At 36.3% G+C, this 18,481-nt stretch overlaps 1 protein-coding gene and 1 non-coding gene across 4 annotated transcripts in view; both read left to right on the forward strand.

The window, feature by feature from the left end:
* IPO11 (importin 11) overlaps nucleotides 1–18,481 on the forward strand; it is a 200,996-nt gene that overhangs the window by 18,879 nt on the left and 163,636 nt on the right. For all 3 annotated transcript variants that reach the window (XR_005355599.1, XM_038530704.1, XM_038530703.1), the window contains exons 2-4: nucleotides 5,365–5,508; nucleotides 6,895–6,995; nucleotides 18,260–18,332. Coding sequence is in view for 2 of the 3 variants with exons in the window: in XM_038530704.1 (XP_038386632.1) it covers nucleotides 5,371–5,508; nucleotides 6,895–6,995; nucleotides 18,260–18,332 (312 nt within the window). In the remaining variant the exon portion in view is untranslated. The remainder of the gene's footprint in view (nucleotides 1–5,364; nucleotides 5,509–6,894; nucleotides 6,996–18,259; nucleotides 18,333–18,481) is intronic.
* Nucleotides 7,100–7,202, forward strand: LOC119870543. Its single transcript, XR_005356218.1, has one exon. It is a non-coding gene; the product is annotated as a U6 spliceosomal RNA (small nuclear RNA).

An 18,481-nucleotide genomic window follows, 5' to 3' on the forward strand; every position in this document is an offset into this window, starting at 1 on the left:
CAGTATGCAGTGTGAAGACGTGTGTATATGTGAGTGGTCTGCACAGTTTTACTGTAGGTAAAAATTGTTCTGGAGGTTGACAGTAATCAGTGATTTTATTTTTGAAGTAGTATCTCCCAGAATGTTAAAACTAGTAGATGAAAGAACAACTGTTAGGGAAAAGCATATTCCCAGTGTGTCCAACTGTCACCCACAGATAATTTCCTAAATGTGGTGAAGAAACAAACAGACCTTTAAAATGAAGAGAACTGTCAGTCACCAGCTCAGTTACGGACATGGCCATTTTTCTTTTTACTTGAAGAGTAGGGTTGGGTAGGGATGAATTCTGATAGAACCTTTTGTCTCTTATATTCGTATTCATATATTCACATATTTTTCCAGTGGCTTTTTTTGTACATGTATAAAAGTCTAGACCCTTTTTTTCTCCTACAGGGTCATACATGATCTGTTCCTGCCTACTTTTTCAACCTTATCTGGTTTCATTTTCCCTTTTTCTCATTAATTGTTAATCATACTGGCCTTCTTAAGTTTGTTTCTAATCGTAAGGCCTTGTTTTCCATTGTTTTTCCCATTTGTCTGAAGTTCTGCTTTCAGATCTTTGCATGCCTGGGTCTCTTTCTTTTCTTTTCTTTTTAAAATTTTCTTTACTTATTTATTCATGAAGGGCTCTTGTTTTTCATGTCTCTTATAAATGCCACTTAAGAGAAAACTTCCATGAACGCCCACTGGAAACTTGCAGTTGAGCTTTAACATTATTGTATTTTCTTTATATTACTACCATTGTTGCTTTTTCTTTTTTTCTTGCCTTTTTTATTTTTAATTTTTAATTAAAAAAAATTTTTTTAAAAGATTTTATTTATTCATGAGAGACACAGAGAGAGAGAGAGAGAGAGAGGCAGAGACACAGGCAGAGGGAGAAGCAGGCTCTATGCAGGGAGCCTGACATGGGACTCGATTCAGGAATCGTTTTGACAGTTTCTCCAGGAACCTATTCTGTGAGAACACGGCGTATTTGTAGGTGCTGGGGAGTCGGGGTGGTGTGGTGAGGACATTTTCTGTTCTGTTGGGAAGAGCTTGTGGGTCTCCGAGAGATTTGGTTATCAGGCCTCACTCTGCCATGTACTAGTTTGCTACCTACCTGGCTCTCTCTCTCTCTCACGCCCTGGGCTGCAGGCGGCGCTAAACTGCTGTGCCACGGGGGCTGCCCTCTTGCTTTTTTTTTTAAAAACAAAACAAAACAAAACAAAACAAAACAAAAAACAAAAATGACTTCTTTCCCTAGAATGTAAGCCGCATGAAGCCAAGGAAACTGCTTTGTTCACTACTTTAGTCTCAGCACCTAGAACATTGCCTGGTACACATCAGGCTTTCAGTAGCTTTATTGAATAACTCTGTTAATTAGCTGCCATGTGGTTCAGTATAAAGTACTCTTTGGTTCAAAATTGATCCCTTTTCTTTATTCACCAAATACCTATTAAGCACAGATCATGTATCTTGTTGAGCACCTGGGACTGCAGAGTTGTGGTAGATATCATTTCTGTCCCTGAAAGGAGACAGTATTAGATACTGATTAAGAACAGTGGCTTTGGTGTTCCAGTCTAAGCCCTGCTATTTAATAGATCATGGCCTTGGTGAGGTAAGGTCTCTGATCCTTTAGTTTTCTACTTAAAAGATGGGGATAATAGTATCTACTACATAGAATTATTACTAGGAATAAATAAATGAATAAAGCATTTAGTATAATTCTTGCCATATAATATGCTCGGATATTGATGTTTTTTAATTTTTTGTTTTTTTTTTTTTTTTGTTTTTTAGATTTTTGTTATTCATTCACTAGGGACACACGCACACACACAGAGGCAGAGACATATGTGGCAGAGGGAGAAGCAGGCTCCTCACAAGGATCCCAATGCGGGACTCAATCCCAGGACCCTGGGATCACTCCCTGAGCTGAAGGCAGACACCCAACCACTGAACCACCCAGGTGTCCCTAAAAATTTTTTTTTAATTTTAGCTGGCTGCTCTGCCATTAATTGGTAAAGAATTACCGAATTAGTGTTCTTCATACCATAGATGTTTCCCTGTGAGAACTGCAGATTAGTGCTGGTCTACTTTTATAGGAATGTATAATCAGAACTACTTGTATTTGTCATCCACTGCATTAGCAGCAGAGCTGGACTTTCAGATGTATGTCAGTTTTAGATGTTCAGAAGTTGTGCTTCTCTGGGTGCCTGGGTTGCTCAGTCGGTTAGGTGTCTGCCTTTGACTATGGTCACGGTCTCAGGGTCCTGGAATTGAGCCCCGTGTTGGGCTTCCCACTCAGTGGGGAGTCGTCTTCTCTCAACCTCTCTTCTGTCTGAGCTCATGGTCTTTCTTTCTTTCTTTTTCTTTTTCTTTTTTTTTTTTTAAAGATTTTATTTATTCATGAGAGACACACAGAGAGAGAGAGGCAGAGACACAAGCAGGCTCCATGCGGGGAGCCCGACGTGGGACTCGATCCAGAGTCTCCAGGATCAGGCCCAGGGCTGAAGGGAGCGCTAAACCGCTGAGCCACCTGGGCTGCTCGCTTGCTTCCTTGCCTTCTTTCCTTCCTCCCTCCCTCCCGCCCTCCTCCCCCCCTTCCTTCTAAAAATTTTTTAAAAAATTGTGCTCCTTCAACTTTGGCAGTTAGAAGATTTACCTAGAGAACTTAACTAAGGCACAAATTTTTGACCTTCGTCGCCTGTTTTCACAATGTAGGTTTCGAGAGAGAATTGAGAATTTTTTCCTGTGATGGGTTGCTGGTGTTCCAGTCCTCGGACCACACTTTGAGTAGAGCTTTTCCAGAATTGTGCTACCTCAGTAGCATAATTCCACCAGCCACTTGGCTATTGAGTACTTGAAATGTGATTAGTTCAAGATAAGATGTGCTTTAAGTATTAAATATACAGGATTTTGAAGACAGTATAAAAAAGCATAAGATATATAAATTAGTTTTTTCAAAATTATGTTGATAATATTTTGGATATATTGAGTTAATTATGATATTTTAAAAATAATTCCATGTTTTTCTTTCCACTTCTTAATGTTGTTACTAGAAAGTGTAAAATTGCATATGTGGCTTGCTTTTGTTGCCTGCATTATATTTCTCCTGGACAGAAAAAACATACTACCTATTTCTTTAAAATACCTTCTAGGGGCTCCATAAAGTAAATTTCTCTTAGTTAGCCTGTTTTTGAAATACAATACCAACAAGCCCTCTTAATTGAGTGAAAATTCATTCACTTGTTTTCCAGTGATAATGAGCACAGACATTGTTCAGGGAACTCCTAGTTAGTGAAGGAAGCAATTTACAAGGTATCTTTGTCAGTTCTAAAATACTGTCAAGGGATCCCTGGGTGGCGCAGCGGTTTGGCACCTGCCTTTGGCCCAGGGCGCGATCCTGGAGACCCGGGATCGAATCCCACGTCGGGCTCCCGGTGCATGGAGCCTGCTTCTCCCTCTGCCTGTGTCTGCCTCTCTCTCTCTCTCTTTGTGTGACTATCATAAATAAAAAAAAAAATTAAAAAAAATTAAAATACTGTCAAGGAAGGGCATCTGGTGACTCAGTGGTTGAGAGTCTACACCTTTGGCTCAGGTCGTGATCTCAGGTTCCTGGGATCGAGTTCCACATCAGGCTCCTTGCAGGGAGCCTGCTTCTCCCTTTTACCTATGTTGGTCTCTCTCTCTGTGCCCCTCATGAATAAATAAATAAAATCTTTTTTTATTTTTATTTTTTTTTAAGATTTTATTTATTTATTCATGAGAGACCCAGAAAGAGAGAGAGGCAGAGACACAGGCAGAGGGAGAAGCAGGCTCCACACAGGGAGCCCCATGTGGGACTCCATCCCGGGTCTCCAGGATAACACACACCCTGAGCTGAAGGTGGCGCTAAACCACTGAGCCCCCTGGGCTGCCCCTAAATAACTAAAATCTTAAAAAAAAAAAACACAGTCAAGGAAAGACTACCAATTTAAAATCTTAGTCCACCTCCATTGCTAATTGGTAATATTTTGTCTAATTCCGGTTATTGTCCTAGCCCTGCTTTACTCACAAAGACTTTAGAATGGTTAGTTTTCCTTGAAAGGTTTAATATTTTGGGTCCTTTCTTGTTGAATCAGCATTTGGGACCTTCTGTTTTCATTAGTTATTGCAATTTAATTACAACTCCTAGGAAGTGTTTGCTTTGGCTATATTTGTGGATTAATGACCTTCAAACTTTTACTGTCTGGAACAGCCTTAGTTTTAAATACATCTACAATCAAAAGACTAATTCTCAGTCCCTTCTGCACTGAGGTTTATTTTCTACCTATTTTTAGCATTTAATTTTAATTTTACATACTTCATATAATTGTGAACAATCATACGTACTTGGGGAAGTATACAGTTGTATACTGTTTTAGGGGTGATTAGAAGCAGAATGTTAGAGAATTCAATAAATTGCTAAATTTTTTTTAGAATGGCTTTAGATACTTGGTAGGTTAGGTGTTCTAACCCTTAAGATCCTTTCTAATTTGGGGCTTACATTTTGATATTATATCTTATATTTGTTGATTTAGTTCATTTTTTCCCCCAGTGTTTCTTGAATATACATTTGTCTTTTAACTTATAAAAAATGTTTTGGACACATATTTTTGGTAGCATATAAGATGATGTTATGAGGTACTTAGCTGAGTCAAAGAATTTCATTTTTCTTCCTTTTGATCTTACTAGGAATAAAGTGGTTAAGTTTTTTTTTTTTTTAAGATTTTATTTATTCATGAGAGAAACAGAGAGAGAGAGAGAGAGAGAGAGAGAGAGGGGGGCAGAGACACAGGCAGAGGGAGAAGCAGGCTCCATGCAGGGAACCTGACGTGGGACTCGATCCCAGGTCTCCAGAACCACGCCCTGGGCCCTGGGCTGAAGGCAGCGCTAAACCACTGAGCCAACCGGGCTGCCCATGGTTAAGTCTTTTATAACACTTATTAATCTCCTTTTAAAAACTAAGAAGGCATTATGCTTAGTTTTAGGCAGAGAGTGATATTTAATCAATTCATTTAAGTAGCTTTGGTTTTTGTGTGTGGGTTTCTTATTCCCAATTTACTATTACCGTCTCTTTATGGGACAATGAAGACAATTTCCATCAGAAATAAATTCATTTAAGCAAAAGTCATTTGAGTTACTGGAATTTTAAGTTAGAGTATGGGTGATTACATAGTAAAAATGGAAATCCAGCAGAAATGTGCAAGAGTAATAAGTAAATGATTGAAATATGGGAGAAATTCAGAGTGTTGAAGCTTTCTCTCCATTTATGTTACTGTTTTTATTTATAATGTTTATTTAAGTATGTTAACTTATCATTACTAGGTTTCCATGGATCTCAATAGTGCCAGCACTGTTGTTCTTCAGGTCTTAACACAGGCCACCAGTCAGGATACTGCTGTGTTAAAACCAGCAGAGGAGCAGTTGAAACAATGGGAAACACAGCCAGGTTTCTATTCAGTGTTGTTGGTAAGTTGTTCTAAAATAGTTTACTATTATTTTTAATAAAATGAGACACAGTATTTTAATTGTTCTAAGATTCTACTTGTATTGACGGTTTACTTAATGAAACTGATACTGCCATTTGTTAATTCAGGGCATGGCTTTTTGAGGGTTTTGAAATGTTTGTTGATTGTTGAATAAATAACTGAGCAGGGTAGTTTCTGCTTAGAAGGCAACCCTCTGCTGATACTCTATTTTGGCATGTTAATACTGACCTCAGGACTGTAGGTAGTATACTTTTCATGTTTTGTCTTTTTTCTTGCTCTAGTTAATTTATGTTGTCAGTGTTGTTTAGGTCTCTGTGCAACATCAGTCTGGTCTGTGTTGCTCACTGTTACTTTAAAACTTGGTTTTCAACTCCCCCCCCCCCCCCAAAAAAACCCCAAAACCTTGGTTTTCTTTTCCCCATCTAAAGATTTCATTTTCTTGATATATTTGATCTTTTGCTTGGTGAGAGGGAAAATAGTATAGTAATTAACAATATATACTTTAAACTTTACTAGGAGTTCAAAGCTTTTGGTTTATTAAATTATTTTCTCAATGACACGAATAAAAGAATCTTTTTTATATTGAGTCTTCCTTATTTCTTCTTTTTCTGAAAATTTCAGAACTCTGGTTAACTTTTGAGATTTGCTTTTGGCAAGGGCAGTGAAGCTACCAGTTGGATCATAAACTGATCGAATTTTGGGACTGGGTTGCAAATGCAGAGTCAAACTGTTTATCTTGTAAAAATAGAAAATTGTAGAAGTTGACATGTGTTTTTTACTTCATGGCTATAGTGTTTGAGTTATTTGTTAAACTTAAGAATATACTGCTCATGCCTAGAGTCATACTTGATATTTTAAATATAAAATGGAATTTGTGTATTTGGCTCAGTAGCAAAAAGGTAAGAAAAACAGATTGAATAAAAATTTTTTTCCCCTCAAAACAGATTGATTTTTAAAGACGCTATTCTATTCTTGGTGGGTCTATTTTTTTTAAAAATTGAGATGGTGTTTATTTCAGTGGTTTTTTGTGTGTGTGTAGGTTGTGATACACGATTAGGTTTGTGTCTGAGTTTAATTTTTTATTCAGAAAATTTTCAAACATACCTAAAAGTAGACTAGTTTAATGAGTCCCAAATATGTATTACTCCGCTTAAAAAATTAACATACTTTTACCAGGTGTGCTATTTTATATGAATTGTAGCGTTGTAGATACTTAGAAAATATGATTTCTGTAGTGATTTGAAAATATGATTTCTGTAGTGATTCAATTTAAGTGAAGCATTTAAAGTATTGTCCATACTTTATTATGGGTATAGTAATTTAACTTAGGACATGTTAATTTTAATACTGTGTTTTTTATTTACAGAATATTTTCACAAACCACACTCTGGATATAAATGTAAGGTGGCTTGCTGTGCTATATTTTAAGAATGGAATTGATCGTTACTGGAGACGTGTAGCACCTCAGTAAGTTTCATCACTCTTCCTTTCCCAGTGTAATCTTTTACAGATTCAGGGAGGTATAAGAACGTTCCTCTTAATCTTTGTTCTCTATGTGGAAGCATGCAATTGTGCTTATTTCAGCACACATACTAAAATTGGAGTGGTGCTGGGAAGGTTTGCATGGTCCCTGTGTAGGATGACATTCACATTCGTGAAGCATTTGATATTTAAAAGAAAAATGTGTTAACTGCTGAAGAAGTTAAGTATTCTCCTTAAGTCAGTATTCATATTATTGCTTTGCTCTATGAGTTTTTTTATTTGCAGAGGGAGGTTGTGGATTTCTTCTTGTCCTCTGCTTTTGAGGCTATCTAATATGGGCACAGAACAAATGCTTAGTGAATGAGTACTGTTGAAAAAAGTATTTTTCATTTTTTTTAAAGAGAACTATGAAATTAGAATTTTGAAAAAGTAATTAGGAAGGAAGTCCTAGGTCATTTCTGAGCCAGCTGGATGTTAATTTCCAAGTCTTCGGCATAATTTCCTTTGTTGTGGTAAGGTGGGGTAGTAGATGTTTGTAATCTCATCAGATTCGGTTGTAACTTCTTGGTAGATGGTTAAGTGAACAGATTTCTCTTAATTCCATTTTATTTTATTTATTTTATTATTTTTTAAGATTTTTATTTATTTATTCAAGAGAGACACACAGAGAGAGGCAGAGACACAGGCAGAAGGAGAAGCAAGCTCCATGCAGGGAGCCTGACGTGGGACTTGATCCCGGGACTCCAGGATCACACCCTGGGCTGGAGGCAGCGCTAAACCCCTGGGCCACTGGGGCTGCCCTCTTAATTACATTTTATATGGTTGATGGAAATGCGATTTAGACATGACTCTGGAATTTGTTTTATACAATATAGTGAACTTTGCCACAGAAGTAACATGGTCTTTGTTTTCCAGTAGATGGCACTGTAGCTCTTTATGTTCTTAGATTTGTACGTCCTTTAAAAAACATAAACCTGTTTGAGGACTTCAAGGTGCATATAAATATGCCCTTGAATAATATCAGAAGCAACTAGAATATTTTTAAGAGTGCACTTATGTTACTGTAATATAAAGCAAACCCTTTGTCTTACTTTAAAATTCATAATTTTGAGAGGAATGAAGTATTTAGTGATAAATTATGTGACTCAGTTCCTGGAACCATTGCAACAGTACATATTTCTCTCCTGCTCTGTCCAGTTATGTTTAGGTGGCTCTCAAAGTACAATTCGTTCTCACAGTTATGTGGAGGATATGGTTATAAATGACAATTTTGGAAGGAAGAGTAAATTATTAAATATTTCAGATTGCATTTTCACATAAGGAATTAGAAACTGGAATTTATTTTATTTATTTATTAAAGATTTTATTTATTTATTTGATGGGGGGAGAGAGAAAGAGAGCACAGGAGGGAACAAGAGGGAAAGGAAGAAGCAGGCTCCCTGCTGAGCAGGGAGGCCGACATGGGACTCTGATCGCAGGACCTTGGAATCAAGACCTGAGCCAAGGCAGACACTTAACTGAGTGAGCCACCCAAACGCCACTGGAGTTTAGTTTAAATATAAAAAATTAAGGGGGGATATACATGGTATTTTAGGTAGTTAAATCCCAAGCTCTTTCTTTTAGTATATATTGAGATAGAAATTCGAAAGGAGATGAATTCACCAAGTGAGCAGGGATTATAAGAATGTGCTTAGAAAAAAAAAAAAAAAAAAGAATGTACTTAGGGAGCAAGGGAGCGGAGATTAGTTATAGAACTCATTTTAATATAGCACACTTAAAACATCTTGTGTTCTTGTCTAAGTTTGATCTTAAGGAGTTCCTATCCCTGCCACTATTTTTATGGAATGAGGATTAATTTAAGCTTATCTGTCATTAGTATATACAATGCAACTTTGAGTCCTAATTAATTAGATAACCTACAATTCCTGCTTGGAGTATCATCTGAATTCATCTAATGATAGTGCATGAAATTAAAGGTAGAGTGTTAACTGTTAACTGTTTTCTCTAGGGTAATGATGTGTTTCTTTAATATGTATATATTTTTTGCATATTCACTCTATTTTGATGGCTAATTGCTATATTATATTCTCTTAGTTAAAATTATGAAATCTCTTGAACCTGGCTTCCTGGCATGTAAGAAAACTTGAATTTCACACTTGAAGCAAAAGATTTTAGGAGAAAACATTATCTTGTGGGTTTGATGATAGAATGGTGCTATCCAAGTTGCAAAGTATAGCACAGTCATAAAAGGATTGAAGAGATCATTTTTCATGGCAAAGAATAGACCTGCCTTAGGCTCTCACTCTTTTCACCTGAATGTTCATCTTAATCTTGTTTTCCCCTTTTGTTTACTTACCTTGAATAAGTCACTTTTAAGGTTTAAAGAAACTTTTATGTAAGTATAATATGAAACATAACTGAAAAGGTGCACATAATGGTGGGTGGGGTTTGAAATTTGGCTATGTGAACACACATCCGCGTAACTACCACTTGAAGCCAGGTAGAACGTTGCTGGCGACCGAGAAGCCTCCCGCCTGTGCCTCACAGTCACCCCCCTGTGTGCTATATTTGTAATATTTGTCCATGGAGTTGCATGAAAAGCTCATTCTTAGGTGGGAGTAAAACATTCCTTTTTAGGAACATAGCATATCTATTTGTTCTACTGTTGATGGGCATTAAGTTCCCAGTTTTTGGCTATTAAAAATAATACTTCTTTGAAAACTCTTGCATATGTTATTGCACATAAGTATGCATTTTATTGTCATGTATGTTCAGCTTTAGTAGATAGGATCAGTTGGTTTTCAAAGTATTTGTACTAATTTGCACTCTCAGCAGCACACGAGGGTTGGCGTTTGCTCTACGTTCTCATTAGCATGCTTGGTCTTTCTCATCTGTCATTTAGGTAACTTTTCCATTTTTCTGATGGACAATGAATACCTTTTTCATATACTTAGTCATTTGGATATTCTGTTTTATGAAGGGCCTGCCATTTGTACATTTAAAAAGTTGGGTAATCTTACTGATTTGTGGAACTTTATATATTTTGGACTCAGATCTTTTGTTGAAAATACATATTGACAATATTTCCTCGTACTTTGTCATGTGCCTTTCAGTTTCTTATGTTTTTTGATGAAGAGAAATTCGTAATTTTAATGAGATTCAATTTAGCTAGTTATGTTTAATTCTTTTGGGGCCCATTTACAAAATTTTTGCTTGTTCGGAGAATGGAACTATTCAAGGTTTTCTTGTAGAAGTTTTATGATTCACATCTCAGTGTATTATCTGTTTGGAAGTGATTTCTTTCTTTCTTTTTTTTTTTTTTTTTTTTTTAAGATTTTATTTATTTATTCATGAGAAACATAGGAGAGAGAGAGAGGCAGAGGGAGAAGCAGGCTCCATGTAGGGAGCCTGACGTGGGACTCGATCCTAGGTCTCCAGGATCACACCCTGGGCTGAAGGCAGCGCTAAACCGCTGAGCCACCCGGGCTGCCCTGGACGTGATTTCATTATAAGGTGTGTATGCAAAGGAGGGACAGCAGCAGGTGTTCTTGCTCTGTCACATTTCATGGTTCCCTTGTTATAAATCAGGCATTGCACCTGTAAGAAAATGTTTTTGGATTCTGTTTTATCTTATGGCCTTTCTATCTTTGCTTTAGTCTTTATACTTTATAAGGCTTAATGTACTTCTATTACTTTTTTGAATTTAATTTGCTGTTTTATAGTTTTTTGAAATGGAAGAATAATTGATTTTTTTACTTCTTATATATGCATTCAAAACAGTAGGGCTTTTTTTTTCTTCTTTTAAAATTTAAATTCAGTTTGCCAACATATGACACCCAGTGCTCATCCCATCAAGTGCACTCCTCAGCTCCCGTCATCCAGTCACCCCATCCTCCCACCCTCCTCTCGTTCTGCAACCCTTTGTTTCCCAGAGTTAGGAGTCTCTCATGGCTAGTCTTCCTCTCTAATTTTTCCCCACTCAGTTTTTCTCTGTTCCCTTATAGTCCCTTTCACTATTTCTTAATATTCCCTGTATGAGTAAAACCATATTATGATTGTCCTTCTCTGATTAACTTATTTCACTCAGCATAGTACCCTCCAGTTCCATCCATATTGTAGCAAATGGTAGGTAGGGCTTTTTTTGCGTTAATTAGAAGTATGGTGCCTAATTTCTGCCATGTGGGGCTTTTTAGTTATTTTTTTGTTACTGATTTCATTCTTTGAAATGTGCTGTCTAGTTTAATAGTCTCAGCATATGGTATTTTGGTAAATATTTTATGTGCCCTTGAAAGGAATATGTGTTTTGCTGTTGTGAATTGTATTATGTGTTTTGCCGTTGTGAATTGTAATGTATGATATATGTCAGTTAGGTCAAACATTTGTCACTTAAATACCTTTCACATCTTCTTTATCTTTACGAGTTTTGTTGCTCCTTTTTTTTTAAAGTCATTTTCTGAGAGATAGGTTAAGTATGATTGTGGACTTGGCTATTCTTTTTTTTTTTTTTAATTTTTTAATTTTTTATTTATTTATGATAGTCACAGAGAGAGAAAGGGAGAGAGGCAGAGACATAGGTAGAGGGAGAGGCAGGCTCCATGCACCGGGAGCCTGATGTGGGATTCGATCCCGGGTCTCCAGGATCGTGCCCTGGGCCAAAGGCAGGCGCCAAACCGCTGCGCCACCCAGGGATCCCTGACTTGGCTATTCTTTACCTTCTGTTTTTGCTCTCTGTATATTGAGGCTATATTATTCAGATCATGTAAGTTAGGGGTTATTATGTTTTTGTGGAATGGACCTTTTCCTAATTATGAAATGCTCCTCTTTTTTCTAGTAATGTGTTTTGGCTTTCAGTTTAGTTTGTCTGATTTTAATATAGGCACATCAGCCATCTTATGGTTACATGGTATAATCTTGTTCTGCTTTTTTCTTTCAATATTTCTTTGTTTTTCTATTTAGAATGTTCTTTGTAGGGACCCCTGGGTGGCTTAGTGGTTGAGTGTCTGCCTTTGCCTCAGGTCGTGATCCCAGGGATCTGGGATCGAGTCCCACATCAGGCTTCCTGGAGGGAGCCTGTGTCTCCCTCTGCCTATATCTCTGCCTTTCTCTTTGTGTCTCTCATGAATAAGTAAATAAAATCTTTAAAACAAAACAAAATGTTCCTTGTATAAGCAGCAAATATAGTTGGGTTTTGTTTTTTATACAGTTTGATAAATGTTATCTTTTAATTTTAGTATTATGTTGATTTACATTTATTGTATTTGCAGATAAAGTTGGGGTTAAAGCGGTCATCCATTACTTGTTTCCCATTTTATTTCCTCCACCCCTTTTTTCTTTCTTGCCCTCCTTTGGATTATTCAGGAAATTTTTTGTTAATTTGTTTCTTTCCTGCAAGGTTATTAGGACATTTTTATTGCCCTAGTGATTTTTCTAGAGATCATAACCTGCATCCTTGACTTATAGCCATCCTAGCCTTATATTAGTAGTTAATTTTTTTCTAGGTAATATAAAAACCTTATAATGCTTTGACTCCACTTATGCCTTCCTGTCTTACTTTTTTTTGTTGCTGTTGAATACTTTAATTCTACATATATTTTAAACTCCAGAGTATACTGTTTTATATTGTTTTGCCAGTAGTATTCCTTTTTTTTTTTTTTTTTTTTTTTTTTTATTATTATTTTTTTTTATTTATTTTTTTTTATTGGTGTTCAATTTACTAACATACAGAATAACACCCAGTGCCCGTCACCCATTCACTCCCACCCCCCGCCCTCCTCCCCTTCTACCACCCCTAGTTCGTTTCCCAGAGTTAGCAGTCTTTACGTTCTGTCTCCCTTTCTGATATTTCCCACACATTTCTTCTCCCTTCCCTTATTTTCCCTTTCACTATTATTTATATTCCCCAAATGAATGAGAACATATAATGTTTGTCCTTCTCCGACTGACTTACTTCACTCAGCAGTATTCCTTTTTTTAAAAAAAAAAAATTAATTCCAGTTAAAATACAGTGTTAAATTATTTTCAGATGTATAATATAGTGATTCAGCAATTATACATATTACTCAGTGCTTCATGATAAGTGTAAAAATCTTAATCTAACTAACCCTTTACCGTAATCATACCATCCATTCCCCCATTCTCTTCATCTGTAGTAACTACCAGTCTGTTATCCATAGTTAAGACTGTTCCTTGATTGGTCTCTCTTGTTCTTAGTTTTGTTTCTTAAATTTCACGTATGAGTGAAACTATACTATTTGTCTTTCTCAAACTGGCTTGTTTTGCTTAGCATTATACTCTCTAGATTCATCCATGTTGTTGTAAATGTCAAGATTTCATTCTTTTTTATGGCTAATTTTCTATTTTGTGTGTATGTACTTACAATATTTTTATCAAGTCATCTTTCTTTGAACACTTGGGCTGCTTCTGTAATTTGGCTATTAGAAATAATGCTGCATTAAACATAGGGGTGCAAATAACTTTTCAAGTTTGTGTCTGTAATCTTTGGGTGACTAGCCAGTAGTGGAATTACTGGATCATATGGTAATTCTGTGTTTAATTTTTTGTGGAAACACTATACTGTTTTCTACTGTGTCTGCACCAATTTGCATTCCCACCAACAGTGTACAAGGGTTCCTTTTTCTCTACGTCCTCTATAGTTGTTACCTGTGTTTCTGATTTTAACCATTCTTACCCATATGAGAGGTGAAATTTCAGTGTGGTCAGTGTGGTTTTGATTTGCATTTCTCTGATAATTAGGGATATTGGGCATCTTTTTGTGTGTCTTTTGGCCATCTGTATGTCTTTGGAGAAATCTCTTTTCATGTCTTCTGCCCATTGATTGGAATTTTTTTTTTTTTTTTTTTTTTTTAGTGTTAATTTTGTTGATTTTTTTTTTTTTTTTCAAAGGACCGGCTCTTGGTTTCATTGATGTGTTCTGTTTTTTTAGTTTCTGTTTCATTTATTCCTGCTCCAGTCTTTATTTTATTTTCTTCCTTCTATAACTTGGGGTTTTGTTAGGTTTGTTTGTTTGTTTGTTTGTTTTTTAGCGCCTTTAGATGTAAGGTTAGGTTCCTCAGTTGAGACTTTTCTTGCTTCTTGAGGTCAGCCTGTGTGACTGTAACTTCCCTCTTAGAACTTTTGCTGTATCCCAAAGATTTTGGACCATTGTGTTTCTCATTTTAATGTCTATATATATGTATATATATTTTATTTCCTCTTTAGTTTCTTGGTTGACCCATTCATTGTTTAGAAGTATGTTATTTAACTTCCCTGTACTTGTGTTCTTTCTAGATTTCTTCTTGTGATTAATTTCTAGTTTCATAGCATTGTGGTTAGAAAAGATGCATGCTATGACTTAAGTCTTTTTGAATTTGTTGAGGCTTGTTTTATGACCTAGTAGATGATCTGTTCTGGAGATCACATTCCATGTGCACTTGAAAAAAATGTTCTGCTTTAGAATGGAATGTTCTGAATATATCTGTTAGGTCTGTTGGATCTAGTGTCTCATTTAGAACCACTGTTTCCTTGTTGATTTTCTCTCTGGATTATCTGTCCATTGATATAAGTGGGATGTTAAAGTCCCTTACTGTTAATTATATTACTGTCCGTTCTGTCCTTTATATTTGTTATTAGCTGCTTTAAGTATTTGGATACTCCCATAAATATTTACAATTGTCACATTTAAAAAAAATTATATTTATTTATTTGAGAGAGAGTACGCATTGCAAGAGAGCATGAGAGAGAGCATGAGCTGGGGGTGGGTGATAGAGGAAGAGGGAGAGAGAGAGAAGCACACTCCCTGCTGATCAGGGAGCCCAACATGGGGCTTGATCCCAGGACCCTGGTACCATAATCTGAGCTGAAGGCAGCCTCTTAACACACTGAGCCACCCAAGTGCCCCTTGTCATATCTCGTTGGATTGTTCCTTTTATGACTACAAACTGTCCTCCTTTGTCTCTTGTTACAGGGTTTGTTTTAGAGTCTTTCTTGTTTGATAGAAGTATTCTAGCTTTCTTTTGACAACCATTTGCTTGATAAATACTTTTCTATCCCTTTACTTTCAATACACGCGTCTTCAGGTCTGAAAGAAGTCTCTGGTAGGCAGCATATAGATTGGTGTTACTTTTTTATCCATTTTGTCACCTTATGACTTTTGATTGTGGAGTGTTTAGTCCATTTGCATTTAAAGTAATTATTCATAGATAAATGTACTTATTGCCATTTTGTTACTTGTGTTGTAGTTGTTTTTGTAGTTCTCTATTCTTCTCTTTCTTTCATGGTATGCTGGCTTTCTTTAGTGATAAACTTGTTTTCTTTCTCTTTATTTTTTGGATATCTGTTACCGTTTTATGATTTGTGATTACCATTACGTTTACATGTGATGTCTTCTGCATATAGCAGTCTATCGTAAGTTGATGGTTGCTTAAGTTTGAACCTGTTCTTACAACTCCCCTCTCCACGTTTTAAGTATATAGTGTCATACGTTACATCCTTTTATTTTGTGAATCCCTTGACTGATATTTATAGATACACTTAATTTTACTGCTTTTGTCTGTCCCACTTTGCTTACTCCAACCTAAGGTCTTTCTTTTTTACTCAAGGAGTCCACTTTAACATTTCTTGTAGGGCTGGTTTAGTGTTCATGAATTTCTTTAACTTTTGTCTGGGAAACTCTTTACTCTCCTATTCTGAGTGACAGCCTGACTGGGTAGCGTCTTGATTGCAGTTTTTTTTTTTTTTTTTTTCTTTTTATCATTTTGAATATATCATGCCACTTTCTCTGGCCTGTTGAGTTTCTGCTGAAAAATCCCCTATTTATAACCTTGTGGGGTCTCCCTTGTATGTAACTTTTCTTTTTTCTTGCTGATTTTACTGATCTCATCTTACAGCTTTTTTGCCATTTTAATTAGTATTTGTCTTGGCATGGATCTCTTTGGGTTGTTTCTTTTGGGGGCCCTCTGTGTCTTCTGGGTCTGGATATCTGTTTCCCTAGATTCAGGAAGTTCTCAGCTGCTACTTCAAATACATTTTCTGCCCTCTTTTCTCTCTTCTCTTTCTGGGATCCCTATAAAGTGAATGTTATTATGCTTGCTAGTGTCAGTGCATTCCTTTAGTTATTTTCATTTTCTATTTTTCTTCTCCTGTTCACCTTGATTGCGTTTTTTTTTTTTTTTTTTTAGTAAACTCTACACCCATTGTGGGGCTTGAACTCATGACTTAGAGAGGAAGAATCACATGTTCTACCGACTGAGCCAGCCAGGTGCTCTTAGAAGTGTTTTTTTCTCATATTTTAATCTGGGTATTTTCCACTGACCTTTCTTCAAGTTTGTTACCTTTTTGTTTTGCCTTTTTTTTTTTTTTTTTTTAAATCAGTTCTAGGATTTCCCTTTGGTATTTTTTTTTTTAAGATCTTATTTATTTATTTGAAAGGAGAATGAGGGAGAGAGAACAGAAAGTAGGGGGAGAGGCAGAGGCAGAAGCAGACTCCATACTGATCAGGGAGTCTGATGCAAGACTTGATCCCATGACCCTGGGATCATCTAGCTGAGAGCAAGACTTGATCCCATGACCCTGGGATCATCTAGCTGAGAGCAGATGCTCAACTGACTGAGCTACCCAGGTGCTGCTCCCTTTGTTATTTTTTTAAAAAACAAATTCCACTTCTGTAGTGAAATAATACAGTTTTCACCTTGTGTTCTTGGACAATTTAATCATAATCATTTTAAGAGTGATTTTGTTAATTACAATGTTTATATTTCTTTTTCTATTTGTGTTTTGATTTTAATAATTTTTACTTGGTTTGTATTGTGCCTGATAGGTTTTGACTGAATGCTAAACATTGTTTAAGGAAAATTGGAGAAGGATGCCTGGGTGGCTCAGTGGTTGAGCATCTGCTTTCGGCTCAGGGTGTGATACTGGAGTCCCAGGATTGGGTCCCACTAGGGCTCCCTGCATGGAGCCTGCTCCTCCCTCTGCCTGTGTCTCTGCCCCTCTCTCTGTGTCTCTCATGAATAAATGAATAAAATCTTAAAAAAAAAAAAAAAGAAAATTGGAGAGACTTGGAATTTTGATTTTTTTCTCCAAAGAGAATTTAATTTTTTTTCCAGGCAGGCATATAGGATATGACTTCATCCTTGATTTAGTTGAAGGTGGTCTCTTTCTGGTTTGCTCTTAATCCAAATTTTTAGCTATCTTAAGGTTTCAGCAGCAAACTTTGGGTGTTTATCAAAGTATTGCCTTTTGGTTGGCCCTGAACTTCAGTTTTTGTTTTTCCAGCCCTGAGACCTGATGAAATCTCTTCCTTGCTTATTATGTCTTGTAGCTGCTGCTCTCACCTTGATTTTTTTGTAGGCAAATACCTCAGGGAGAAATGTACTGGTTGAGCATAGCTCTTTCCCTTCTTTCTAAGATGCCCGTTTTTTAAGTCCTGGCTGCCTACATTGTTTTTAGATGCTGCGTTAGTTTCTTAGATTGTGCCATCATTAATTACCAGATACTAGGTGACTTAAAGCAATAGAATTGTATTCTCTCACAGTTCAGGAGGCTAGAAGTCTAAAATGAAGACGATTATCAGGGATTTGCTTGTTCTGAAGGCCCTAGGTTTTAAACTAGTTGATTTCTAATAAGTCTTTCATCCCAGATATCTTCTGATTCCTGATCGTTCTTACCCCATAGAATAACCACTCAGATTTTATAAAAGAAGTCAGTGTAGGACTTAATATTTACTCATATGCATTTCTTATATCAGCTATTAATTTTTTCTTTTTGGGTGACTATTTTTACATCAATAAAAGCAAACATCAAAATACTACATTTCTTACTCTAGGTTTGTCTTATTTCCTATTTACTATTTTATGGTTCATATTTATTGAATCATGAAGGAAATTTTATGCTTATGAATTACTTGATGTGCCAATATTATAAGTATTGGAAATAATTCTATTTAGGGACACCTGGTGGCTCAGTGGTTGGTCAGGTTGTGATCCGGGGTTCTGGGATTGAGTCCCATATCGGGCTCCTCACGGGGAACCTGCTTCTCGCTCTGCCTGTGTCTCTGCCTCTCTCTCTGTGTCTCCCATGAATAAATGAATAAAATCTTAAAAAAAAAAAAGAAGGAAATAATTCTATTTATTTTCCCAAACTAATCAGGATCCTTTGTTTGAAAGGCTTTTGATTGTTAAAATTCAAATAGTGTTTACCAGTATTTATAGTTAGGTAGCATTCTCTTGTATAATAAATAAATCTTTTTGCAGTGCTCTCTCAGAGGAGGAGAAGTCTACATTGCGTGCAGGGCTAATCACCAACTTCAATGAACCAGTAAACCAGGTTAGTGAGAAAACAAATGCTAAATATTGTTTCTTTTGCCTTAATTTTTACTTCTTTCCCAAACAACGTTTGTTTTTTGTCACTAAAGATGAAATTTTATGATGTCCATTTGTGATGTTTATGGGTTTAAAATTTTCAGATTCAGTTCT

The sequence above is a fragment of the Canis lupus genome, chromosome 2, assembly GCF_011100685.1.
Source record: "Canis lupus familiaris isolate Mischka breed German Shepherd chromosome 2, alternate assembly UU_Cfam_GSD_1.0, whole genome shotgun sequence".
Lineage (NCBI taxonomy): Eukaryota > Metazoa > Chordata > Mammalia > Carnivora > Canidae > Canis > Canis lupus.